At 36.9% G+C, this 22,460-nt stretch overlaps 1 protein-coding gene across 3 annotated transcripts in view; it reads right to left on the bottom strand.

Annotated features, from left to right (window-relative positions):
- The window catches only part of SLC25A12 (solute carrier family 25 member 12), a 47,987-nt gene that overhangs the window by 3,692 nt on the left and 21,835 nt on the right, over window positions 1-22,460 (bottom strand). For 2 of the 3 annotated variants that reach the window (XM_064660856.1, XM_064660857.1), the window contains 9 exons: window positions 21,532-21,670; window positions 20,148-20,241; window positions 19,485-19,569; window positions 14,191-14,275; window positions 13,577-13,735; window positions 10,370-10,422; window positions 10,097-10,177; window positions 1,604-1,744; window positions 126-264 (listed from right to left, as the gene is read on the bottom strand). In XM_064660856.1, the coding sequence (XP_064516926.1) occupies window positions 126-264; window positions 1,604-1,744; window positions 10,097-10,177; window positions 10,370-10,422; window positions 13,577-13,735; window positions 14,191-14,275; window positions 19,485-19,569; window positions 20,148-20,241; window positions 21,532-21,670 (976 nt within the window). Of the gene's footprint in view, window positions 1-125; window positions 265-1,447; window positions 1,487-1,603; window positions 1,745-10,096; window positions 10,178-10,369; window positions 10,423-13,576; window positions 13,736-14,190; window positions 14,276-19,484; window positions 19,570-20,147; window positions 20,242-21,531; window positions 21,671-22,460 lie in introns of those variants that run through there. The other variant, XM_064660858.1, reaches the window with a different exon arrangement.

Here is a 22,460-nt window from a genome sequence, read left to right as displayed (position 1 = left end):
AATTTAGATTAAATCACATACAATGGTACAGTGCCCTTCCTTTATATGGGGCTACTGAATGAATATTAAATGTTACTCACCAAAGAATGAAAAAATTACTTTTGGAAAACATTCTGCAATATTACCTGCAATGGCTCCAGCTGCAAGGAGATTAAGCCCTCCCACATGGCCACTTTCATCAGCAAACATCAGTTTACTATGAGCATAAACCGGAAAGTAGATTGCAGAAAAGGGAATGTCTCTGAGGAAACATGCTTTGGCACCCTGACACAGAGAAAAGAAGCATAATGCAAATAAATTCTGTAGACAGGGCTAAAATTCATATCCAGCAAGCAGCCTGAACCCAGAAAGTACAAACTCTTTTTATCTGCCACATAAATAACACAGAAAATAAAATGTCTCAGGAAACAGAAGATACAGGGAATTCGAAAATAAGAATAAAGTACATCTAAAGTAAGAGTCTGGAATCAAGAAGATTGTAAGCCACACATGACATCAATCCTGACATCAGTACCTAGGATAAATACTTTTTACACATTATGTATCCAAAGGCAATGAAGTGACAAAGATCAGTCCCTTATATCTTGCTGATAACAACCCACAGCCAGGGAAGCAGCAAGACAAGTCCCTGCAGGCCATTCTTTCCACCAAACACAAAAGCACTATTAAAATACTAGCAAGGACTGTAAGACCTCACACTGGTCATCATCTGGTTGACCAAAGAAGCTGCACTGGAAAGGTAACAAAAAGAGAAAAAAAAGCTGTGAAATGGGCACCGTTTAATAAGGAAATGCAATGGTCATGAATCTCATCTACTGAATTCAAAACAAAACCCTTCAACTCTGAAAGTAAACGTGCACATTTTCATAGTATTATTGCAGGTCTATGGACAAATCACATAAAGCAATGTTTTGTAAGTGCACAGCTAATATAACTGCTGAATTTACGTATTACCCCTTGCACTGGCAGAACATACAGGAAGAAAAGCTCTTCCTTGTTTAAGAAAACTAATAGCTTCTGCTCCATTACATCTGATCTGTAATGATGGCAGTAAGTACACCTGCAGGGAAGGAATCTGTTGACTGGCATTCTGCTGAAGTACCATACAGTATGGGCTTTTTTCACTGGAATTTATTGACAAATCCCACCACTTAACTTCTTAAAAATCTGAATCCTACTAAACTCCACTACTGTTTCACTGCCATCAAATTATTAAGACAAAGAGAATATCCTGCTGGAAAGATAACAATAGAGATAACAGAGATTCAAAATAAATGTAAGAAAACAGCACAGGGAAAGCTAGAGAAACTTCTCAAAAAACCCCACCAAAGGAAATGATCAGTGCCAGGAGCCAGCAGGTCTGCAATACAGGACTCCCTGTAGCTTGGCATAAAAGCCCAAAGGATAGAATGGGGGAGTATTTTTTTGTATCCCACTGCCATTAATTTAGAAGTGAGTTTCTTCAGTTTTCCACTGTGGGGCTGCCCTGCAGGAAGAGATTGGTTTTAAATTCAAAAGATGTCTTTGTTTTTAACAATTTTTGTTTCAACAATACAAAAGTTTAGCATAGAACGATGGAGCCACTCCAAGCAGAAGCACGTACCTTATAAAGACCAAGAAAGCCCAGATCTTTTATAACAGAGAGGGCACTGACTCTGGGTCCTGTAGTAATTTCTCCTGCTACCTGCAACCGAATCTTTACAATTTCCAGAGGATTAGTGAAGATGACCTGGGAAGCTCCTGCCTGCAAACCCAAAGAAAAAGAAAGTAAATTGCATTACAAGAGCAGGTGGTGATGTACCGACTTTTGCAATGTGCTGAGGGCCTGCACTTCTCACTGCTTTGGCTGATATTCTCATGTAAAAATATATGAGAGAGATTTAATAAAGCACCTGTGTGGAAGTTAAAAGCCCCAGGTCAGAAATCATGCGTTTGTACAAAATAAATTTTTACATTTACATGTTTATAGTTCACAGAGGTGGATTAATTCAGTTTCTATCTTCTCCTTGACATCATTTTCTAGAAATCGTGGCTCTGTTTAACTGTCTATTAGATATTACAGGAAATACTACACTAAAATAATCATTAGACTTGTGCTACTAGAGCATCAAACACACATAAAGAAGACCTTATGTTTATTCAATTATAATCCATCACAAATGTGTAGACATGCCATTTGCATTTAGAAGTGATACTGTTTAAAAGGTAAATTTGCATGTAATGGTGTAATTTTAAATTATTAGAAAAGGTGTTTGGAGTTTTGTTTAGCAGTCTTTAATTGTCCTAAGTGGAAACAAAATATGAAATTTAAATAGGAAGAATAACATTTCAAAATAGATAGAAAGAGAAGCCATATCTTTGAGCTGAGCATGACAGATTTTACTTGGAGGAAATACTCTGTTAGCAGCACTGAAGGACTACCTTTCAAACTTCCTGGCAACAGTATTGAAAAGCTGCTTCTGATTCTGCACTTTAACCAAAGACTTTCAAAGAACTGTGTTTCAGGTTTGAGAGGGATTCAGTCTGACAGTTCAGTTTCAGAGACATGTAAACCTATTTAAAATGACAGGTTTAGATTTCTCCCTGGTTTGCTGTAGGTACTACCATTCACTTCTGAAGAAGTATGTGGTTCATCACAAAACAGCTAGATTTTACTAAGCTTCTCCCCCTTTCTCCCTTAAGCCACCCTTTTTCATTAAAAAATTAAACCAACTTCCTTAAAATTTATGGCATATAACCACTTGAATACAGCAAACTTTAAAAAGCATTTCTTCTGATCTGTTCCTCTAATCCATCAAATTTCAGTGAAATAACCAAATGCACACCATCTGCAATTAAAACTTTTTACCACTTCCAAGTTGCCCAGGAAATAAACCATTCTTGTAGTGGTGGGGGGCTGCGTGTGCATGCAGGGGTGTGGTGAAGTGAAATCAATAGCTGATACTCCAAGACAGCATGCACAGTGCTCTCTGCTAATTGATTCTGAACTAATGAACACTAATCCTTTCTGCCTTAGAACAATCTTCCTCTCTCCAGCAGCAGGCACAATAAACTGGAGATTAGCCCTGAAGCCTGGTTTAGAAGTTGGTAACCTGAATTATTTAGACTAGAGACAAAAGAGCATTGCAAACCTCATCAGCTCTTGCTGGGACCAAGCCCTTCAGTACTATCCATGGGATGGGCTCAGGAAGCATCAACATCTCCACTGGCCACGTGTCTGGTACCTCACTGAGCTGTTCCTGAGCCCACTGCCCACCTGTTACTGCAAGCCCCATTTATTACTCCACTCATTATTGGCACTGTTACAGCTTTACTGAGGCACATTGACCCAAAGAGTGAGAGATCAACCCTCGCTTTTATTAAGCATCTCCACTGTAGCAGTAACTGTCTTTAACATTTTCACTCAAATTATCAGCCTATATTGTTGATTTTAATTTTATTCCCTCACTTCACTTCTCAGAAATAAAACCAAAGCCTGCATTTTTGTGGACATTTATTGCAACCATCAGGAAGATCACTAGAACTCCCAGACCAGCCAAAATGATTCCCATTTTCTCTGTTCCTTGGACGTGCTGCATGGTGTTAACTCAGTTATGTGACACCACTCATGTCCAAAGGCATTCTTCAGCCTCTCTTTACTTCTCATCTCACCTTCTCCTTCCCAGGTCACACACACCCACACATGCAAGATGAGAGGGCTGTCTTGCTAGACAAAGTTCCAATCTAAATACAATTTATAAAATTTGCATCTGGCAAGTTCTGTTAAACAACCTAATTTTTTTTGTTTGTATTGCATTAAGCAGAAAACCAATTTCAAATGTTTAGCATTTCCCTACATAATTTTAAAAAATAATTTTGGTAGATAAAATGTTAAGCTGCATGTTCTGACTATATAATACAATGGTCCACACAAAAAAATTCAAATAACTTTAAATTGCAACACTAGGATAGAAATTCACTCTTTCTAGACAATTACCAGCTATCTGCTTCTTAAATATACATTATTTGTTTACATGTATATGTGAAATTCCATTTTTCATTTTTAATGTTAAAAATTAGAACATCCTGCAGAGCAACCAAAATAACTTTTCCTATTTGCCTAACAGCCACCATAGAAACACAAATAGGCCAATTTGTAAACATTTCTATTTTCTACTTGGAATTCAATCTTCCAGCAATTAACATTTTCCTCTCCTAGGTGCACAACTGCCTACCTTTCTGTCAAAATCAGCAACAGCCCTCTTCTGATACAGAAAGGAAAAGAGAAGACTCTTAACACATTTTAATAATTTAGCAGCAACACTAATTATATATACGATGTTACAAATTCTATATAATTAATACAGAATTATGTATTCCAACAATATTAAAATATGGTTTGATTATTGGGTTATTGGGCAAAATAAAATATAAGAAAACCTCTGTGCTTATATTATCAGTAGAAAACCAATTGAAAAGCTCTTTAATTACATCAACACTTTGATCATTGAGTATTTACAGTGTTGACGAACTTCTCAACAGGCAGATTTCTCAAAAAGAGCTGTAACTATGTGGATACCCAGTTAAATAGTCCCTGTGAGCAACATGTACTTCTAACCGAGTCTTGACTTATACTGTTGTACTTGGAGCTCAGCACACTTTTGTGCACAGCAGTGATTTGATTCACATGAAGAGGAGTGCTGTGTTCAGGGGAGTTGCACGAATGAGTTGGGTCCTTCAACATCACAAGTGCAAATAAGACAAGCATTGACTTTAATACAGAACATGTAACACAAGAAAACTCACTTTTTCACCGTGTATTTTTTAAAGAATGTATGCAAGGGTTGCTTTTTGTTAGTTTGTGATTTCTTTTTAAGTAAAAGGTGGACTATCTATCTGAGAAATAACATGTGAGGCGGAGGAGAGCGCTGCCTTGGGGAGCAGAAGAGGATGCAGAGGAGAGTGACACAAAGGATCTCCAAATAAAAATGAACTGGAAGCACACAGGGTTGCAACACAAATCTCCATGCTCCTGTACAAATCACTGGCAATCAGTGTCATTCTTTTTCAAAGTATCTTACTTCAGCTGTCAGCTGTGTATGTTAAATACATGTGCACGTGTACATTCACACAGAGGTATACATTGCACTCCTTGAATTTCTTTTGGAGATGGTGCACTAAATCTAGACTCCCCCCCTCAAAAAAACCTCTCTTCACACATAAATTGCAACAGACACTTTAAAAAAGGTTGACAAATTTGTTTCAGAATGGAGGTTATTCATACACATCAAAAATACCAGTAATAAAAGCTTCTACTTAACCTTAATGTCATGTAAAATAACTCTACAAGGAGCAAATGAAGGAACTAAATCTGACAGCAAAGGTTATGAAAGAAAAGATGTAGTTTGAGATCCCACAGCAAACGCCCCATGACATGCCAAAGGCTGAAGGAAATACACAAATGACCCTGCAACATGAGACCTCTTGCCCTTTCCAATTCCACCCCAGAGGCATATGCTACAAAGGGGGAGAGGCCTATTTCAAGCCCTTCCTTCCTTCCTTCCTTTTTGAACCCACCACATCCTGGACTACAGCTATGTCCCATACAAGCAGCTGAAATAAGATGTTACTTAAACCAGACTTGTTTAAAAACAAAAAAAAAACTTGCACTTCTTTCTCAAGGCAAAGCTGTCATTTTTCATGAACCTACAGTAAGCTTACTGTCTCTTTTATTAAAAACAACCATTTTCTCAAAGATTTTAAATGTCCACAACAGAGATCAAGATAAAGTAGTAAAGTTTAATTCTGCTTCTAACTTTATCTGTTTAAAGTATAATAAAAGAAGCAGAGTATCTTCAGGATTTTAAAGGAAAAGTAGCCTGACAGCTATAATTCTATATTTTTGTGTTCGTTAAACAAAATCATTAAAATTTCAAATTATTTTTTCAAAAATAAATATTTGACACATTCCTATTTGCTTGATAAAGCCATATATACGTTTGTATGTATGTATATATTAATAAATGTATGAAAATTATTTTTTACAAGTATACCAAAATATTTAGACTAAATGTTAGATTTTATGTTTATAAAACTTTTAAAATCAGTGGTAAATTTGGACCTCTCGGTGTACGTATGTGCAAACACACACACACATATCCCAGCCCCTAATTATCAACAGATGCATTGCCTACACCTCAGTGAGGGTTCCTAGACCCTTTCTGCCTGGCACTCCACATCCTCTTCCTCCCTGCAGCATAAAGCAAAAACATCTTTCTGATGCAACACGATTCATCCATTCGAAATGCTAAGCACTATGCACGTTGCGATGATGGGAGGAATCAATCCATTTCTTCCTGTGTAACTCTTAGGAATTACAGCCTAAAATCACAGCATCTCTGTCTCCTGTAACAGTAATTATGAATCATTTACTCAGCATTGGATGAGTAAATCACTTCCCAGGTGGGGATGAGCAGTTGCCCTACAGCACCTTCCCCTCTCCATGTACTCACATGTGTCATGCATGTGAGCTCCTTTGGGAAGCACTGTCCATATCAGGCATGCACTCTCTGCTTCCCAGGCCTCTGGCAGGATAGAGGAAAGCACTGCCAAAGCCTCACTCAGTCTCCCTGCAACTCAAAGCTACCAGTAACTGAAAACTCCAGAGGCAGGAATGCAGGTTAATCACTGAATTGTAATGAAATGTAATTCAATTAATTGCAGTAACAGTAGGGAAAGAAATTGTTTGCTCTGAGCATGCATAAATGTGGATAGTCCTGTTGATGATTAACAAACCAGCATACTCTCAGGAAGGTAGGAAGATGGGATATCAGTTTCATCCATCAGGGACCAGAGCCCTTTCATTGACAAGTATGACCTGACTGCTGTAACCGAGCTGCCCCACGTAGCTGCTCTGCAGTTTTCAAATACAGCAACAGCTTGAGAGCAGCTGGGAATATCTGGGCTCTGACAGAGCAGACCCTACACTTCCCAGTGACATTTACACTGCCCAGCAGCCAGCAGGTAGGTTTAATGGAGCACAGGGCACGGGCTGCCTGTGGGAGGTCCCTGCCCTGCAGTAAGGAAGGAAAGACAACCGACAGGCAGCTGACCATATAAACAGGCCACTGCCTGGGAAGGTGTCTTTGCTAACTGCTGTGAGAATCAAGACATTTCCTCTAAATGAAAATGGAAGTTCATTCCACAAGCTTACAGAAGCTGAGAATAATTGAAGCCTAAGAAGTATGATTTTGGCCAAAGAGATACAGTCTCTGGGCATCAGCACTGCTGGATGAGGCCCACGCCTGTGAGCAGCCCCTTTGCTGGACGGTCCAACACTGCTTGCACACACTCCAGAGCTGAGATACTGAACAGCCTAGGCAAGGTCTCTTGAATCACTACTGTCTTAATGTAAAGGTTTCACCTGTCCTCATGTGTGGGTCTTAGAAGACTGCAACACCATTCAAAAGTTTTGATACAGCACTGCCATCCAGAGAGGAGAAAATTGCTATGTCTGCTGGAACCTTTCCCAAGCTGCCTCCACTTCCTCACAAGAATTTTTTTGGTTGCTGTTTGAGGACTGATGTGGTATGTGGTATGCACAGTGTGTTTTTGGACACCTTGCAAGAGGGAAGGCTTCAAAAGCATGGAAGGCCTCTGCTGTAAACTCTAAAATGGCTGCAAATACAACTTGCTCATCTGGCTCATCCACTAGCAGTTCCACAGCAGAAATTATGAAAAACTGCATTATTGCTGTTAGTGAGGAGATGGTTCAACACTAAACAGAGGCAACTGACAGTCAGAGACAGTAATAAGTACATCTCTGAGAACTACATACAGATATAATGCTACTTCTTCTGATGTTATGGCAAGGTAAAAAGTATATTTTAAATTTAGCCTATATTTATAGTGCACTATTAGCAAGACATTTAAGTGTTGAACAGTAAAGAAAAGCCACAAAAAACCAAGTTACCCAAATCCAGATGCTGAAAATAATTTTGGCACGTATGAACCCCAAACAATCCCATAGTAACCCATCATTTTGAACTAACAAAGAGAGAAGGAAGAGAATAAAGGAAAAATGAAAAAGAAAGGTAGCATCACTCAAACACAAAGCACACAGCCTTGTGTGCCCCTGCACAAGGAAATGGAGTAAGCTTACTCATGGCACTTCCTTGGATGTAGCTGTTGGTTACATCCCATAGTATTTTGTAGAAAAACAGTACAAAATGAACATGAAAAGTGCAAAGATAACAGTATTTCAGAGCAAGTCAAAATGAAAAAGAGCTGTCACAATGAGGATTAAAAGGTCCGAGGATAAAAAAGACTAACATCAACTTGGTCCTGCTTCAATGAACTTACACTTTCAGACTTCTAACTGCATAAGCTTGCCAATAAAGATTCTGGTATTTAGGAAGAAGTGGAATTGCTAAAATGTAACTACGCAGCAGTACAGACAGAGAAGTCATCAAGTGGTAAGATTATCAGATGATCCAGAGGAAGCTACAAAGAAACACCCCCCAGGTTGCTAAACTGCGGCCAACAGCTCTTCTATAATTTTGTTTAAAATTTTCCCAGATTGAGTGAGATGAATATTATCTTGAAAAAGGAGATGAGAATATCAGCTAAGACAGTCAGCTAGAACAAAGTGTTGTGTTTGGACAGATTACAAATCCGCGCAGCTTCACAGAAACATCCAAATTTCTGAAAGCTTATCTGAAATTCAGTTTCTCCCCAATTTTTGCATGTTCACTACAGTCAGACAATGAAGTTACTTTGAAAAAGAAGTACCTACCATGAAGTGGAAAAGCCTCTAATGTAGATTGAATTTATTACTATATATTGCAGTATATTATATATTTCAGTACAAAATAATGTAAAATAATAAAATTATCTGATGTTTGTTTTTAATTATGAATTTAAACACAACACAGAGAAAAACACTAATGAATTATATTAGCTTCTGTTATAAATGACCTGTATGCGCTTTCTCTGTTACTGAGCTTTCTAGAAAAAGGTTAGTCTTCTGCTAGCTACACATTATAGCTGCTTTCTCACATTTCTCAGAAAATAAACTTTGTACACTGACAGGTGAAGACTCAACCATGTACCAGGCTGTCAAATTCAATCAGGCAGAACTATAAGCAGCCTCCCTTCAGGGCTGTTTCTTTGAATTAAAAGTTTGCAGAGGTCAACAACCTTTCTGCCCCAGGTTTTGTTGTAAGCTGAGGAGGTTTTATACCAGCCTGTCAGCCTACTCAACTGGAAGTTATTAGTGTTCTCTGCTACAAAAGAAACCTGTCTCAAGCCTTAAACATTTTATAGGGTTAAGAACTGTAGGAGAATCCCACAAATGAAATTAGCCAATGTGCAAAACCAAAAGAAATCTATCATCAATATCAATTCAAACCACTTACAGACTGCTAAAACATCCACTGAATTTCAATCCTCAATCTAAACAAAAACACAGCATGTTTTTTAACTGTATTTAGAAGAGGGATGTAATTAGCATCTGGAGTAACACAGCTACATTTTATACAAAGTCATTTAAATGGACAATTCACTCATACCTGTTACCTGAAAGGTAAGGCTACATCATTCATTTTTTCCACATTTTCGCAAACAGAAAAAAAATTCACATATAGCAAGTTAGAGAGGGTATTTCTTTTCCTTCTTAAAATATTCAGCAAGAAAAGGATTTTTTAAAACCATTCTAGCCACCTCCACCCCTGCCCCCAAAGGAAACTCAATCATGTCTATAATCCATTCTCAAGGAATATCGGTATCTTCCCAAACAAATGACGAACAGCAACCAAGTAGAACATACGGAAAGGGAGAATAGGCACCCTCTCTTTAGCCTTTGTGAATAAAACCACTGCTGAAACTGTTACATACTGGGCCAAAAGAAGTAGTTTAAGCATGTAATTCCAAGGAAACTTAACTCAGAAGTACACAAAACTTTCCAAACAGAAAAAAATACTTGTTTTAGTACTTGTGACTGGGAGAAAAAAGAACACTCCTGTTCAAATTGACAAAGCACACTCATTAACTGTCATTCCAACTATTCTGCACATGACTGAGAATCAATTTTTCCTAGGAATACAGGACAGATACTTACACAGCCTCCAGCAAGGACCTCTGCAGGGAACGGAATGGAACCATCTTTCGTAGTAAATTTGTCTCTGACAAAGTCATTAACCTAATAAAGATACAATATATTACACACTATTTTGAGTTATTTTTCCTCCTTATTAATAAATATCAAGTACGTCTGTATACATATATATTAGAGTGCTTGTAAGTGGTCATCTTTCACACATTTTAGGAAATAAATCCTGTGCATGTTAACAAACAAAAGGATGCCAAGGAGAAAAAAAAAAAAGATACGTACAGTTAGCTTAATAGCCTTTTCTGGAGCAACACCTATCAGCTGTGGTAACAAGCCTATAGAAACAAAGACATCATAAGGCAACATTATCTTCCTAATAGAGAAATTAGTATTTTATAAGTGCTGTACAGAAATGCCTTTCTGCACAGGGGATATCCTTTGCGGTGGATGGCATTCAAGCACGAGATGCTGCTAGAGCACTGCATATTCATACCAGTACAATTTTATATTACAATTTCTGTTGAAAATGATAAAGAAAAGGGTGACCAGATCTGCCTTCCTCAACTAAGTCAAGCCTGCTACTGCTGCTGTACAGAAGGAAAAAAAAAGTGTAAAGACCAAACATACACCTTGGATATGCCTATTACATAATAGTTTGTTCGACTTTTTTAGCCCCTTAACATCATTTTCCCATGCAAAGGCTTGCAATGACTTTTTAAAATAGGAGAGTAATTGTGAGATATACACATAACTATGATAAATTATCAAATCACTTCTACCTGACTCACTAATCTGAGTTTTCTGAAGGCTCCAGTCAACTAAGGATATGAAGGATTTTCCCCTTTTAGTTCAACATGGTAGCATGAACTTCTTTAAACCCTATTCATATTAAGCATTTTTTATCTCACTAAGAGGAAGTATTAGTGGATAGAAACTGATTTTGACAAGGCCCTTGCTCCTGGAAAATAGCTATTATCAAAATGAAATGTCATTTGACAAAAGCACACACACTTTTCTAAGAACTAATAGATTTAAGAAAAAAATCAGTAGATGGCAGTCTTAACTTCCTAACATACCACATTATAACAACATCTGCGATTTTTAAATCCATTTTCTCCACGGTCATTTTGGCATATGCATAGACTATAAACTCAAAAGGCTTATTTTTATTAGATGTGGTCACTTCCTAAAGTTATTCCATAATTATGGAATATCATTTTGTCAAAAGTGTTTGCCAGTTAACTAATAAAAAATCCCACAGCAACAAAACCTTCTTGATGCAGCTTTCCACTATTCATTAAGTAAAAAGAATCATAGCTAAAAATCAATTTTAAATGTTCAAAATCCCCAAAATACTCAGCCTGCAGAATTTTTACACTACTTTCTTAAAAGGAAGCTCAGAACAAATGTACCTAAATAGAAAGTGCAGTAGTTAATGTATGCAGTGTAGTGTTTTCTTCCAAAGTAGCACTTTCTGTGCGATTTCCAGACTTACTATGCTGAGGAAAGGTAGTTATTAAATACAAAGAAAGGCTGACAATAACAAATAGAAGTGGTGCCCTCCCAGTCTGAATCTCTGATCTACCACAAAAAGACAACCCACTTCAGCAATGCCTACACTTAAAAAAACCAAAACTACCAGACAAAAAACCACAAGACAATCCCTCCACTCGTTTTCATGCTGAATTCATTGGGCACACACATTTGGTGTGCCAGAGAACCTGGGACCTGCATGGTCTAGTGAGGGACTTTAGAAGATACTTCATTAGTTCCAAAGTTGGATGCCAGGACTCAAAAGCATCTTAATTTTCTTGACCAAAAATTATAAGTTTTTTTAAATTATGACATTTCCAGTTCTATCTTTTAAACTGCAGTAAACAACTACTGTAGACTACCATTACATTACAGTATATATGTATAGTTATATTACAGTACAATTAGGATAATCCAGCTCAGGAATGTAAGAACCATAAATGTTTCTGCTGTTTAATATACTTCCACAGACCTTCTAATTCTATGCATCCAAAATCTTAGCAACATGCTGACCATTAACTGTAACATTTTCAAAACAACTACATGAACTTCTTATAGTAAACTATCTTAAAGACAATTACTAAACAGACTACTAAAAAGTTTAGCAAACTGACATTCTTTCAAACAAGTGCATTTTTTCTTTAGTGTAAAGCACTGCTTTTAACTCGTCAATGGAATCATCATTAGTTTCAAAGTGTTTGAGAAAGGTCAGGAAACCAAATTAAAAATAATTAATGATCAGTTTTAGATGCTCCTGTGCAAAAATGAGGCAGGGGGGCAAGAGAAAGAAAACAGTACTGTAGAACAGCACTAAAGAAATAGTCTCATAGATGTAACTCAAAGACTATTTGCTTTTGTGAAAGATTTAGCAACAAAAAAGGAAAACAGTTTACCAGTAAGATGTAATTTACAGAGACTACAGATATTTCATTAACCTTTCATCAACTTATTCCTCTGTTTACTCACTTTCATAGCAAAATCCTGCAAGACTACAAAACACTCTTTAGCCAGAACCCACAGGCTGTCACGTGTACTTAGATACTGTCCTTTACAAAGCAAAATGCTGTGACCATCACAGAACTGAGTGACTTTGCTCCAACCAAAAAAAAAAGGTGTGCCAATTAATAAATACCTTACTGAGCCTTAAGAAAATTGTGAACTTCATTAACTTCTGTGAAATTACAATTAAAAATAGAGATTCAACCAAACATCTATTTCAGAGAACTGGCAAGCATGTACCCTGTATGTAAGTCACCTTACCAATGTGATAAAAACTCTTTCAGAATCTTCTAAGCTAAAACAAGATATTAGATAACTTCCAGTCTAACTGATAAGGAGCTGAATTCTTAACCCGTATTTTAGAGTTTTATTCTTTTTTTAAATTACAATTTTCCGAGTTCCACTGTTGATATTTTAATAGAGCAAAATAATTCAACAGCAGGATGCAATTTTTGTTCATAAAATAATAAAACAAGTCCCACTACCTGCAAAAGAATGAGGCATAAGATCTGGCATCCAGTTTACAGGTACATTTCAAAATGACTGTCTTTTGTCTCTTAAGAAAGAAATATTTGCAGTAAAATGGATGTTTATTCCTCAGATGATAATCCACTCCCAATGTTTGACTCGAGCCAAAAGTTGCAATCCTCAATTTGTCCACAATCAGGTCCACAACACTTACACCCAAAAAATTAGGACTTTAAACAACTTAAGCAGCAAGGAGTAAGTCAGTAATAACAGCAAAAAAATGCCCAGTTTTTCCCAGCAATTATTTATGATGAAGGGTGCTCAATGGAAGATGAATATTGAGCTCTGAAATGAAAGCAAAATTGTACATGAAATCAAGTATCCTGATTTTCCCATAGGAAACTAGCTGTTGAGGTATTAGAAAAAAGGGAGAGGGGACAGAAAATTACCAACTTGATATATGTACACCTTTTTTTTTTATTCACTTACCTCTGTAAAGACCAAAAAAGCCTTCAAAACGCAAAACCTTTTTAAAGCAGTCGAAGCTGTTTTTATACATCAACTCTCCTACGACTGAACCCGTGGAGCGCTGATTCTGCATACGAGTTTTCACCAGGTCTATGGGATACACTGCAGTAGCACCAACAGCTGTAAGAAAGCATTTAGAGTATTATTTCTGCAACATCATTGTTGGTGTAGTATGTAATTACTGTGATGATTTTCTACAGCATTTATTTAAACACAAAGAAGACATAAGCTGGTAAGATATGTTGGAAGCAAGAAAGAGCAATACCGAAGGTCTAGAAAAAAAGTCTCAAGGAGAATGGATCACACTATTAAATAAAAACGGTGTGTAGAATGAAGAAAACCAATCTGAATTACAAATAAGGAAATTTGTTACTGGAGCAGAGTTTCAAAGGACTGTGGAGGGATTCTAGAACCCAAGTGATAAGGAAAGAAAGGGAACAGCACAATCAAAACAGTTCCATTATCCAATTCTTCACATGTATAACCAAGAAATGCACCTCAGATGAGATCAAATAGTCTGGTGAAAGTGTTAAACTAACCCAAGCTTGAAAACAGAAAGCAGAAATATTACTCACCTCCAGCAATTGAGCCCAAAGTGAACCTGTAAGCTGACTCAGCTGCCTGGAGCCAAATAGGTCTGCCTAATTGTCCAAAAGATTGCTGTGTGAGGAGAAAAAAAAAAAAACAACTTGAAAATCTGCATGGGAAAACATGGCTTTTATAATGTTACAGAAAGAACCTGATAAAAATTGGTAGCTTTATGTTAAGGAGGAAGAAAAAAATAAATTACTATATTACACCTAATGAATGAACCATATTTTTCAAATACTCCTTTTAGAAAATATTCTTCCTTTCATATTCCTGGTTGTGCCAAAACCAGCACACTAATAACAACTGTGGTCAAGAAAAAGAGACAGAAACTCAAAACAACTTTGCTATTTTCCATTCCATTGCCGTTGAATTTGTAAGGCACGGAACTCTGTTTTGACTCAAAATATCTCAAAAGGAATTCAGTATCTCACAGACAGGGTCTATCACCACAGGACATACTTTAAGATTACATATACATTAATGCATAGCATAAATATGACATTTCATGTTTTCAAAAGAAGCAGAAATTATTCCCCAAAGAATTCTCCACAAGACTTTTTCAGGCAGTTGTTAATTTACAGATACAATATTGACCTCACTCATTTCAATGACATATACTACTATAAATCTATTAGTGTTCTAAATAGATACAAGTCTGCACAGAAAGTATCTACAGACTCATAATCATATTATTAGATGGCTGTTAGAAACAAGGTAACTGATAAACAAGATGTAAGTGTTCACAAACTTGTACTATAAAGTATGCAAGAAGGGCCAAATTTTCTTCCAACCATAAACAAGATGATTATTTATATTATGCAGTATAATTTGTCTGGGCCATATAAGGGGCCAAGATATTAACTGTTAAATTCCATATTAAAGCAGATACAAAAGTCTGATTCCCAAACATAAGCCTGTTTTTCTTAAAAGTACCCTGTATTGTTAGCAGATGTGCTCCTGACAGCACAGCTGGAATGTCTACAGAACCCAGACTGCCACAGGAGGCTTTGCTCTGAGGCATATTAGGAATTCTTCACAAGGATTATCACTGGCACACTTCCCAGCTAACTCACCAAGGCTACTGAGCTAAGGTACGTTCAGTGCTCTGAAGCTGCGAGAAGTGAAACACCCACTGCAAACAACACGGACCTCACTGCAACCTACTCTGTTGGGACTGGTGTTACACGGGGTGTGCAAAAACCTGCCTTTACTGCATAAAGTTACACTGGACATACACAGGGTAGGACAAAAGCCTATGAGATCAAGATGAGACCATTATCTGTAAAGAAACATGAATTACATTTTATACAATTTTTCCACAGAATAAAGATACAGCTAAAACCACTTCCCTCCACAAGGCATTTTTCTCCCACACAATATAGGTAAACAGAGAAGAATAGTGAAATTCTAGGTAGCACCAAAACTGCACGTGTGGACCAGCATGAAAAAAGCATAAATCAAATGTACTGCTTTTACAAGCAAATAGAAGCAATAAATTTGAAGAATATCCTCAATATTTCAAAACCACTATAATTTCTTATTAAAAAAATATAAAAACAAACCCATAAAAATAAATTTAAAAATATAGATACAAACCTTTTGATTCATGTAAATGAAAGACACATGCAATAATGTACCTCAAAAAGCCTTAGATGCAGAACTAGTTCTTCCACAAAATTTTTCTCCTAGTTTAGCACACCTGCTGCCTTTCAGCTGTTTTAAGATTATTCTTTTTTTCTAAGCTTCACATGGCTCTCATCAAAATCTAATCATTGCATTTAGACATTAATCTTAATGAATACACCACTGAATGTTAAAAATCAAATTCTTTCTGAAGGAAATGTCACTTTTATATTATTAAATAAGTGTTCACAAAGTTTTCAGTTTACTTGTGTGTTCAGATGGATATGTAAATGAGTGTAATTAATGCTATAGCTTTCAAATCATGAATATTTATAAACAGAAAATTACTGTAGCTGTCATCCCCATAGGATATTCAGCTGCTAGGCTTTAAAAAAATCTTACACAATGAAAAAAAACTGACAATAAAGTAAACATGGTTGAAAGCAGGCTAATTTTCATTTCTACTAAATCTATATAGAGTGATTTTATGTAAAAATTTAGATTTTTCTTTACAAAGGAATTTTTAAATCACATAAAAGTGATTATAGAATTGGTTTCATTTTCCAGGGACAGCTGGACCTAAGTGGGATGGTATTTGCTCCTCATCAAGGAATATCTTTCATTTTGTCAATACAGTTAAATAAGTTAATATAGGGTTCACTTAGGATAAGGTCTAATAAAAGACTGTTCCTTATAAATCAGAGAAAATGGAATTACTTTGCTTTCTGCTGTCCGATCTTAACACAGTAAGTAGAGTAAGAGGAAAATAAGTCCTATATATGAAAGACTTGCTATATTCTGTATAGGACTCTTTTTCAACCATATCAGTTGAACGAAGTCAAGATTTTCCTGTTACTGAGACATATCCTAGATCTTGTAGTGGATATAACTGCTTAAAGGAACCTCTTTGCAATAGCTGAGAAAGAAAAGACTTTATAAATGCAAGCTTTCATTTTCAGATAGACTCCTGGGACCCCTCATTGGATGGCAAATACATGACACTGATGTGGCAAAAAAGGCCACAGTGATGGTCACTGTGCTGCCACTTTATCTCAGACCACCTGCAGCAGTACTGCCAATGGCATCTCCAGGGTAGGGAATCTGAATTTCACTTTATGAGAGACAGCATGGCTTGGAATGGCTGACAAAGGCATTGCTGCCAGCTGCATGTCCTCCTGCCCCAACAGCCCAGGCGGGTGAGCAACTTGGGAACTGGTTGCTGAATCACTGCAATTCAGGAGCAGCATTTTAACACAAACCATCACTAGGGTCACAAATGCGGAGCTGCAAGATGTGATTGCTCAGCAGTTCATTTCTAAGAAGCTCAGCTATCTATGTGCAAGTGAGTTATGGCCAGGGAGCAGAATCCAGCCCAAGCCAGGCTATGCCCACTTGGGAATCAGAGTCTTGGATGTCTCGATAGGCATTTCATAAACTCTTAACACAGACTCAAAGAGAGTGAGTTGGACACTGGAAGAAATTGGACACATTTGTTTAGACATTGGAAGAAATAGGGAATCTTTAGGGTGAAAAATTATATTTATCTACTGAGATGCACACAAAGACATACTTAGTCAGCACTATGCCATATGTTCATATGAGATGTGAAGACCTAGATGGCCTCCTTCCCTTTGGATATTACTGGGGGAAAGAGGATGTGGAGACATCCTTGCAAAATGCACCAGTTCAGATGAACACTACTGTCTTTTCTTGTCTTGATCAAGAATGTACAGCTCAGTGTGGAATTGCAATTTCTCATGAAGTTCTAACAGTAAAAAATAAATCAAAGATTGTGCATCAGAAACTTTTAAGATCAGATCCTACTTTTTGTTATGCATAATAACCACTAGTGTGCAACTGGCCTATGTATATTATGATTATGCAGCCATGTAATTCAACATGTATGGATGTCTTCCATTTTGAATCTGATGTGTAACTGTGTCAAGGATTTTCTTGAGTGCATTATTATCTCTATGTTATTAACAGTTAACTTCCCCTGATTTACTCCTGTGAGAGCAGTCTCCCATAAAATCCTTCAGGAAAAGGATTTCCCTAAAATATATCTTGCATGGAATGGAATATAACAGAATATTTCTATTAGCAGGACAGCAGATACCCCATTATGTTGAGAGCTTCAATAGCATCAGTACTTCTGATCCAAGGTTAAAGTAAAATTTAATCCACAACTTAACTACCATTAGACAGATCTGCTAGCAAGAGAAAACCTCTCAGACTGCTGAACAAAAAAATATAGTGAAGATAAGCCCCAAAATCTAGATTTATTTTTAACACAACTTGAAAGCAATACTCTTGAAAGTGAGCAATATGGTATCTAGTAACTGTGGTGGAAAGTCTAAACTTAAGCTAAACACCTGCATATGTTTGGCCCTATATCTTTAGTTCTTACCATTGTTAAAAGAGCCACTGAAGTAAGAAACTATTTATAGTCAACATCCTACTGCACAGCCTGGAACTCTTATGCTGTACTATACATGTGTATGTTTATTAAGGAAACTACAATAAAAGCAAAGCTAGCTAACATGAATGTAAAGGTCTGGTGAAATAAAGGGTTAACTTTCTACTATGATATTTTTCATCTTTTATTTCTACCCTTTTCATCAGTCCCAATACATTTGAGCTTCTCTTCTACTGTCTTGATCAGATTGCCAATAAGTAAACTCCAATTATTATTTCAGATGAATGGTTAAGCCAATAATTTCATCCCATTTTTCAAAAAAGACCACATTTATAAGCTTTGCATTTAATACTCATATTTTTTACTACCTATATTGAGTTTGTGTGGCAAGGCTGGGGGTGGGGGGTACAGAAGTGGCTTCTGTGAGAAGCTGATAGAAGTTTCCCCCACGTCAGACAGAGCCAATGGCAGCCAGCTCCAGGATGGATCCACTGCTGGCCAAGGCCAAGTCCATCAGTGGAAGTGGTAGCACCTCTGGGAAAAGGTATTTAAAAAGGGGAGAAAAAAAACCTGCACAATGGCAGCTGGAGAGAAGAGTGAGAACATGGCAGAGAAACAACTCTGCAGGCACCAAGGTCAGTGAAGGAGGAGGGGGAGGATGTGCTCCAGGCACCAGAGATTCCCCTGCAGCCTGTGATGAAGACCACAGTGAGGCAGGCTGTCCTTCTGTAGCACATGGAGGTCCACAGTGGAGTAGACATCCCCCTGCAGTCCCTGGAGGACCCCACACAGGAACAGGTGGATGTGCCCAAAGGAGGCTGGGATGCCACAGGGGACCCATGCTGGAGCTATTCCTGAAGGACTGCATCCCGTGGAAGGGACCCACACTGGAGCAGTTCATGAAGAACTGCAGCCTATGGCAAGGACTCGTGTTGGAGAAATTCATGGAGGGATGTGTCCTGTGAAAAGCCTTTTCAGGACCAAACAAATGTATTTTTGGTAAGGAATCCAAGTATCTATACATGCTTGTACCTAAACTGGCCATTCTTCAATATGACATCTAACACCTCGTTTAGACATATACAGTGTCTGATAGTCTGCCCTGTTCCTATCCTTACAGCAATACACACAGCATGTTTCACTGGTTAGGAATCTGTTAAAAGTGTATTAATCTTATTTTTCATTTGCAAGTACATGCAAACATTCCCATAATTTCAACAATTTTATTCTTCTACCCACCTGCCTCTGGAGTTCTGCCAGGTTGTAAGGTAATGCACCTTCAGCCAGTGGTGCTATTCTCTCAATATCTGCCAAAGTTAAACGCCTTTACACACAGCAGAGAAAAGCAAATTACGGTTAGATAAAACATCAAACATATTCAATACAGTATTCCTGGCCACCCCCCCCCAGAGTACATCTGAGTTTAGAAAAAGACTGTCATATTTGAATGCACACCTAAGAACTCTGCTACACTGCAATAAAGAATGTTTGGAGATGAAGGGAGCTTGGGTTATTCAGAAGCGAGTTCTTGATTACCAGTAATAAGGAATATAATACACAAGTTAAACTATTTCTAGCTATTTCTACCTAAGATCTTGTTTGCATTAAAGATCCACGCAAAACATCAACCAGTGCATTGCAGCCTTTTGGAAGTACTGTGTTTTATACTGTTTTGCTATTTCATATGTATACCTATAATAGAACAATTAATAACTGTGCTTGATATACACAATCCACTTACAAAACCCCTGCACACACCAAAATCACTTTACATTGAACAAATTACTGTAACGAAATACCATGAAACATAAAACTTTGTAAGATTAAGACAAAAATAAGTAGTTTTCACACAGAAAACAGAAAAATAATGGTTGCAAAATGATAAAATAATCATTATGTTACCCGGTAACACTGTATAAATCTGTAAGTTGGTAGAGAATATCTATTTCCATTGGTGTAACTTGTCCAAAGTGGATTGCGGAGTGGGTAAATTCCTCTGGATTTAAAAGGGAAATAGAAATACAACAACTGGGTTATTTGTCAAATTTCCTCTTTAAATGGTCACAAATAACTTCAATATCATAAAAATGAAGTCTATCACCAAGAAGCAAAATCCATAATGCAAAGGGGGAAGATATCTTTAGGAAAACATCTATCCTGAAACAGGCCGTTGCAACACAGAGCAAATCTGACCCTGCAACTTTGATTTATGGTAAGAATTCATCAAAAACAGCAAAACCCCTCATATGAGAAAGCTTAATAAAATGACCCCCACAATTTGTGATTCTTGCTTCTAAAGTTCTGCAAAACAGAACAGGATAGAATGATGGTCCATTATTCACAGCATTAAGGGCAACTGACTCATCTACTGCCATTCCTGTCCAGACTTCTTCCTCCTCTAGTTCTGAATGACTCCAAGCTTGGGTATTCATCCAGCCAAATTAACAAGTCTGAGCCGTGAAAACACAGCAGCCTTTTCTCTCGGCACAAACCCAAACAAGATGTATTTATGCATCTGTACCAAAAAACATTGCTAGGCAATTTGTTAGCACAATTTGGAGGATGAAAACACGAATTTTATGCTTTCCTATGCAGAGCACAGGAATATAAGCCAAACAAAGAGGAAAAAGAAAAAAATAATTTGGCATGTTTTTACCACACAATGATTTGACTGGTGTCATCCATACAGGTAATAAAATTGGTGATAAAATCTACCATAAAATGACTACAGAAGCAATCCGCTCGTGCCCGTGGCGAGACTTAGATATGGCAACCTTTCACATGCCCAGGGATTTGCCATGTACTAACAGACATAAGCTGTATATAAAACCACTCAGGCAAGTAAGCACTTATGAGGTTATAAATTCATACCATTTTTCTAAAAAAAAGATTTAATAATAAATAAAGTAACTAGAGATAAAACAACGCAGAGATTACTCATGATGGATCTTAAAACTTAATCCATTTTACCACATTCTCCAGGATCTTTCTATCTCTAAGCAACAATGCATCTCTTTCAATGAGATATATATAATAATATTCTGACTTGCAGTTACCCATTTAAACTAATAAGGGCAACACAACTTCTGCCAGAATCTTCTCTTTAATGAGCTAACTGAAAATACTTACTAACCTATGAGGATGAAAATCACTCACGGTTAAAAAAACACTTTTACAGAAGCCCTAATCTTCCATACCATTGCAGCTTCTGACTTGCCTTAACCATCACCAGATTACAAAACTGACAGAATTAAAAAATTAATGAAATGTAGGAAATATACTTTACCTTTTGTGACTTCAATATCTCTTCTTGTACCTGCTATATTACTGTATATCTTCCTAACAAGATCCATGTTATTCAAAAGGGCATTAAATGCATTGAAAAAGGAGAAGCTGACCTGATGAGAAACAGTTCCACCAGCTACCTTTAAAAATGAAATGAATGCAGTTAAGTGCCTTAAGCCCTTCTACAACATCTAATTACAAATTATAGAAACATCCATTTGAGCAAATTATGAAAGAATTAAAGTTATCCTTCTATTCCTGTAATTTCAAGATATTTGTAATGGAAACATGAGAGGAGAATTATTAGACAGGATACTATTTTTATAGTAAAAATTGAACATCAGGAAACAATTAGGAAATAATCATGTAAGTAGATTATTGTTCAATATATCTGATAGACACACTAAATGTGTCACTGAGTAATTTTCTACAAGAAAAATGCATGCAAATGCTACTTTAGATAAGGATACTAACTGACTGCTGCATCACATACATCAATGACCATCTACTTCAAAGTCTAAAATTAGTAGATACTCTACACTCTATGGAAGACAATATGCCTTATTAGTAAGGCAAGGCAAGATTTATAGGTAAGACAGTAAGATAAAAGTAATTACTTTATCTTTTATCTAAATTTCATTCTTATATAATTTTCATGCTGTTTAAGTTTATAACTTGTACGTCATTACTTTACCTACAGATCTTGCCAAACTATCACAGTTGTAACCATTCTACCTCTAGAATCTACATACTGATTTTCCAAATTTTGATCTGAAAAAGAGAAGAATGCAAGAGTATATAAAAGCACAAAACTGTAAATAGTCTCCAGTTCCTGAGATTTGTCATATATTCAAATATAAAAATTGAATCCTTTTGTTCTAAATTACTTCCATGGGACTTGGTGATTTTAAGGGTTTCTTCCAACCTAAA

The sequence above is a fragment of the Pseudopipra pipra genome, chromosome 7 (assembly GCF_036250125.1).
Source record: "Pseudopipra pipra isolate bDixPip1 chromosome 7, bDixPip1.hap1, whole genome shotgun sequence".
Classification (NCBI taxonomy): domain Eukaryota; kingdom Metazoa; phylum Chordata; class Aves; order Passeriformes; family Pipridae; genus Pseudopipra; species Pseudopipra pipra.
The sequence above is the reverse complement of the archived record's forward strand: the minus strand, read 5'-3'. Positions and strand labels throughout refer to the sequence as shown.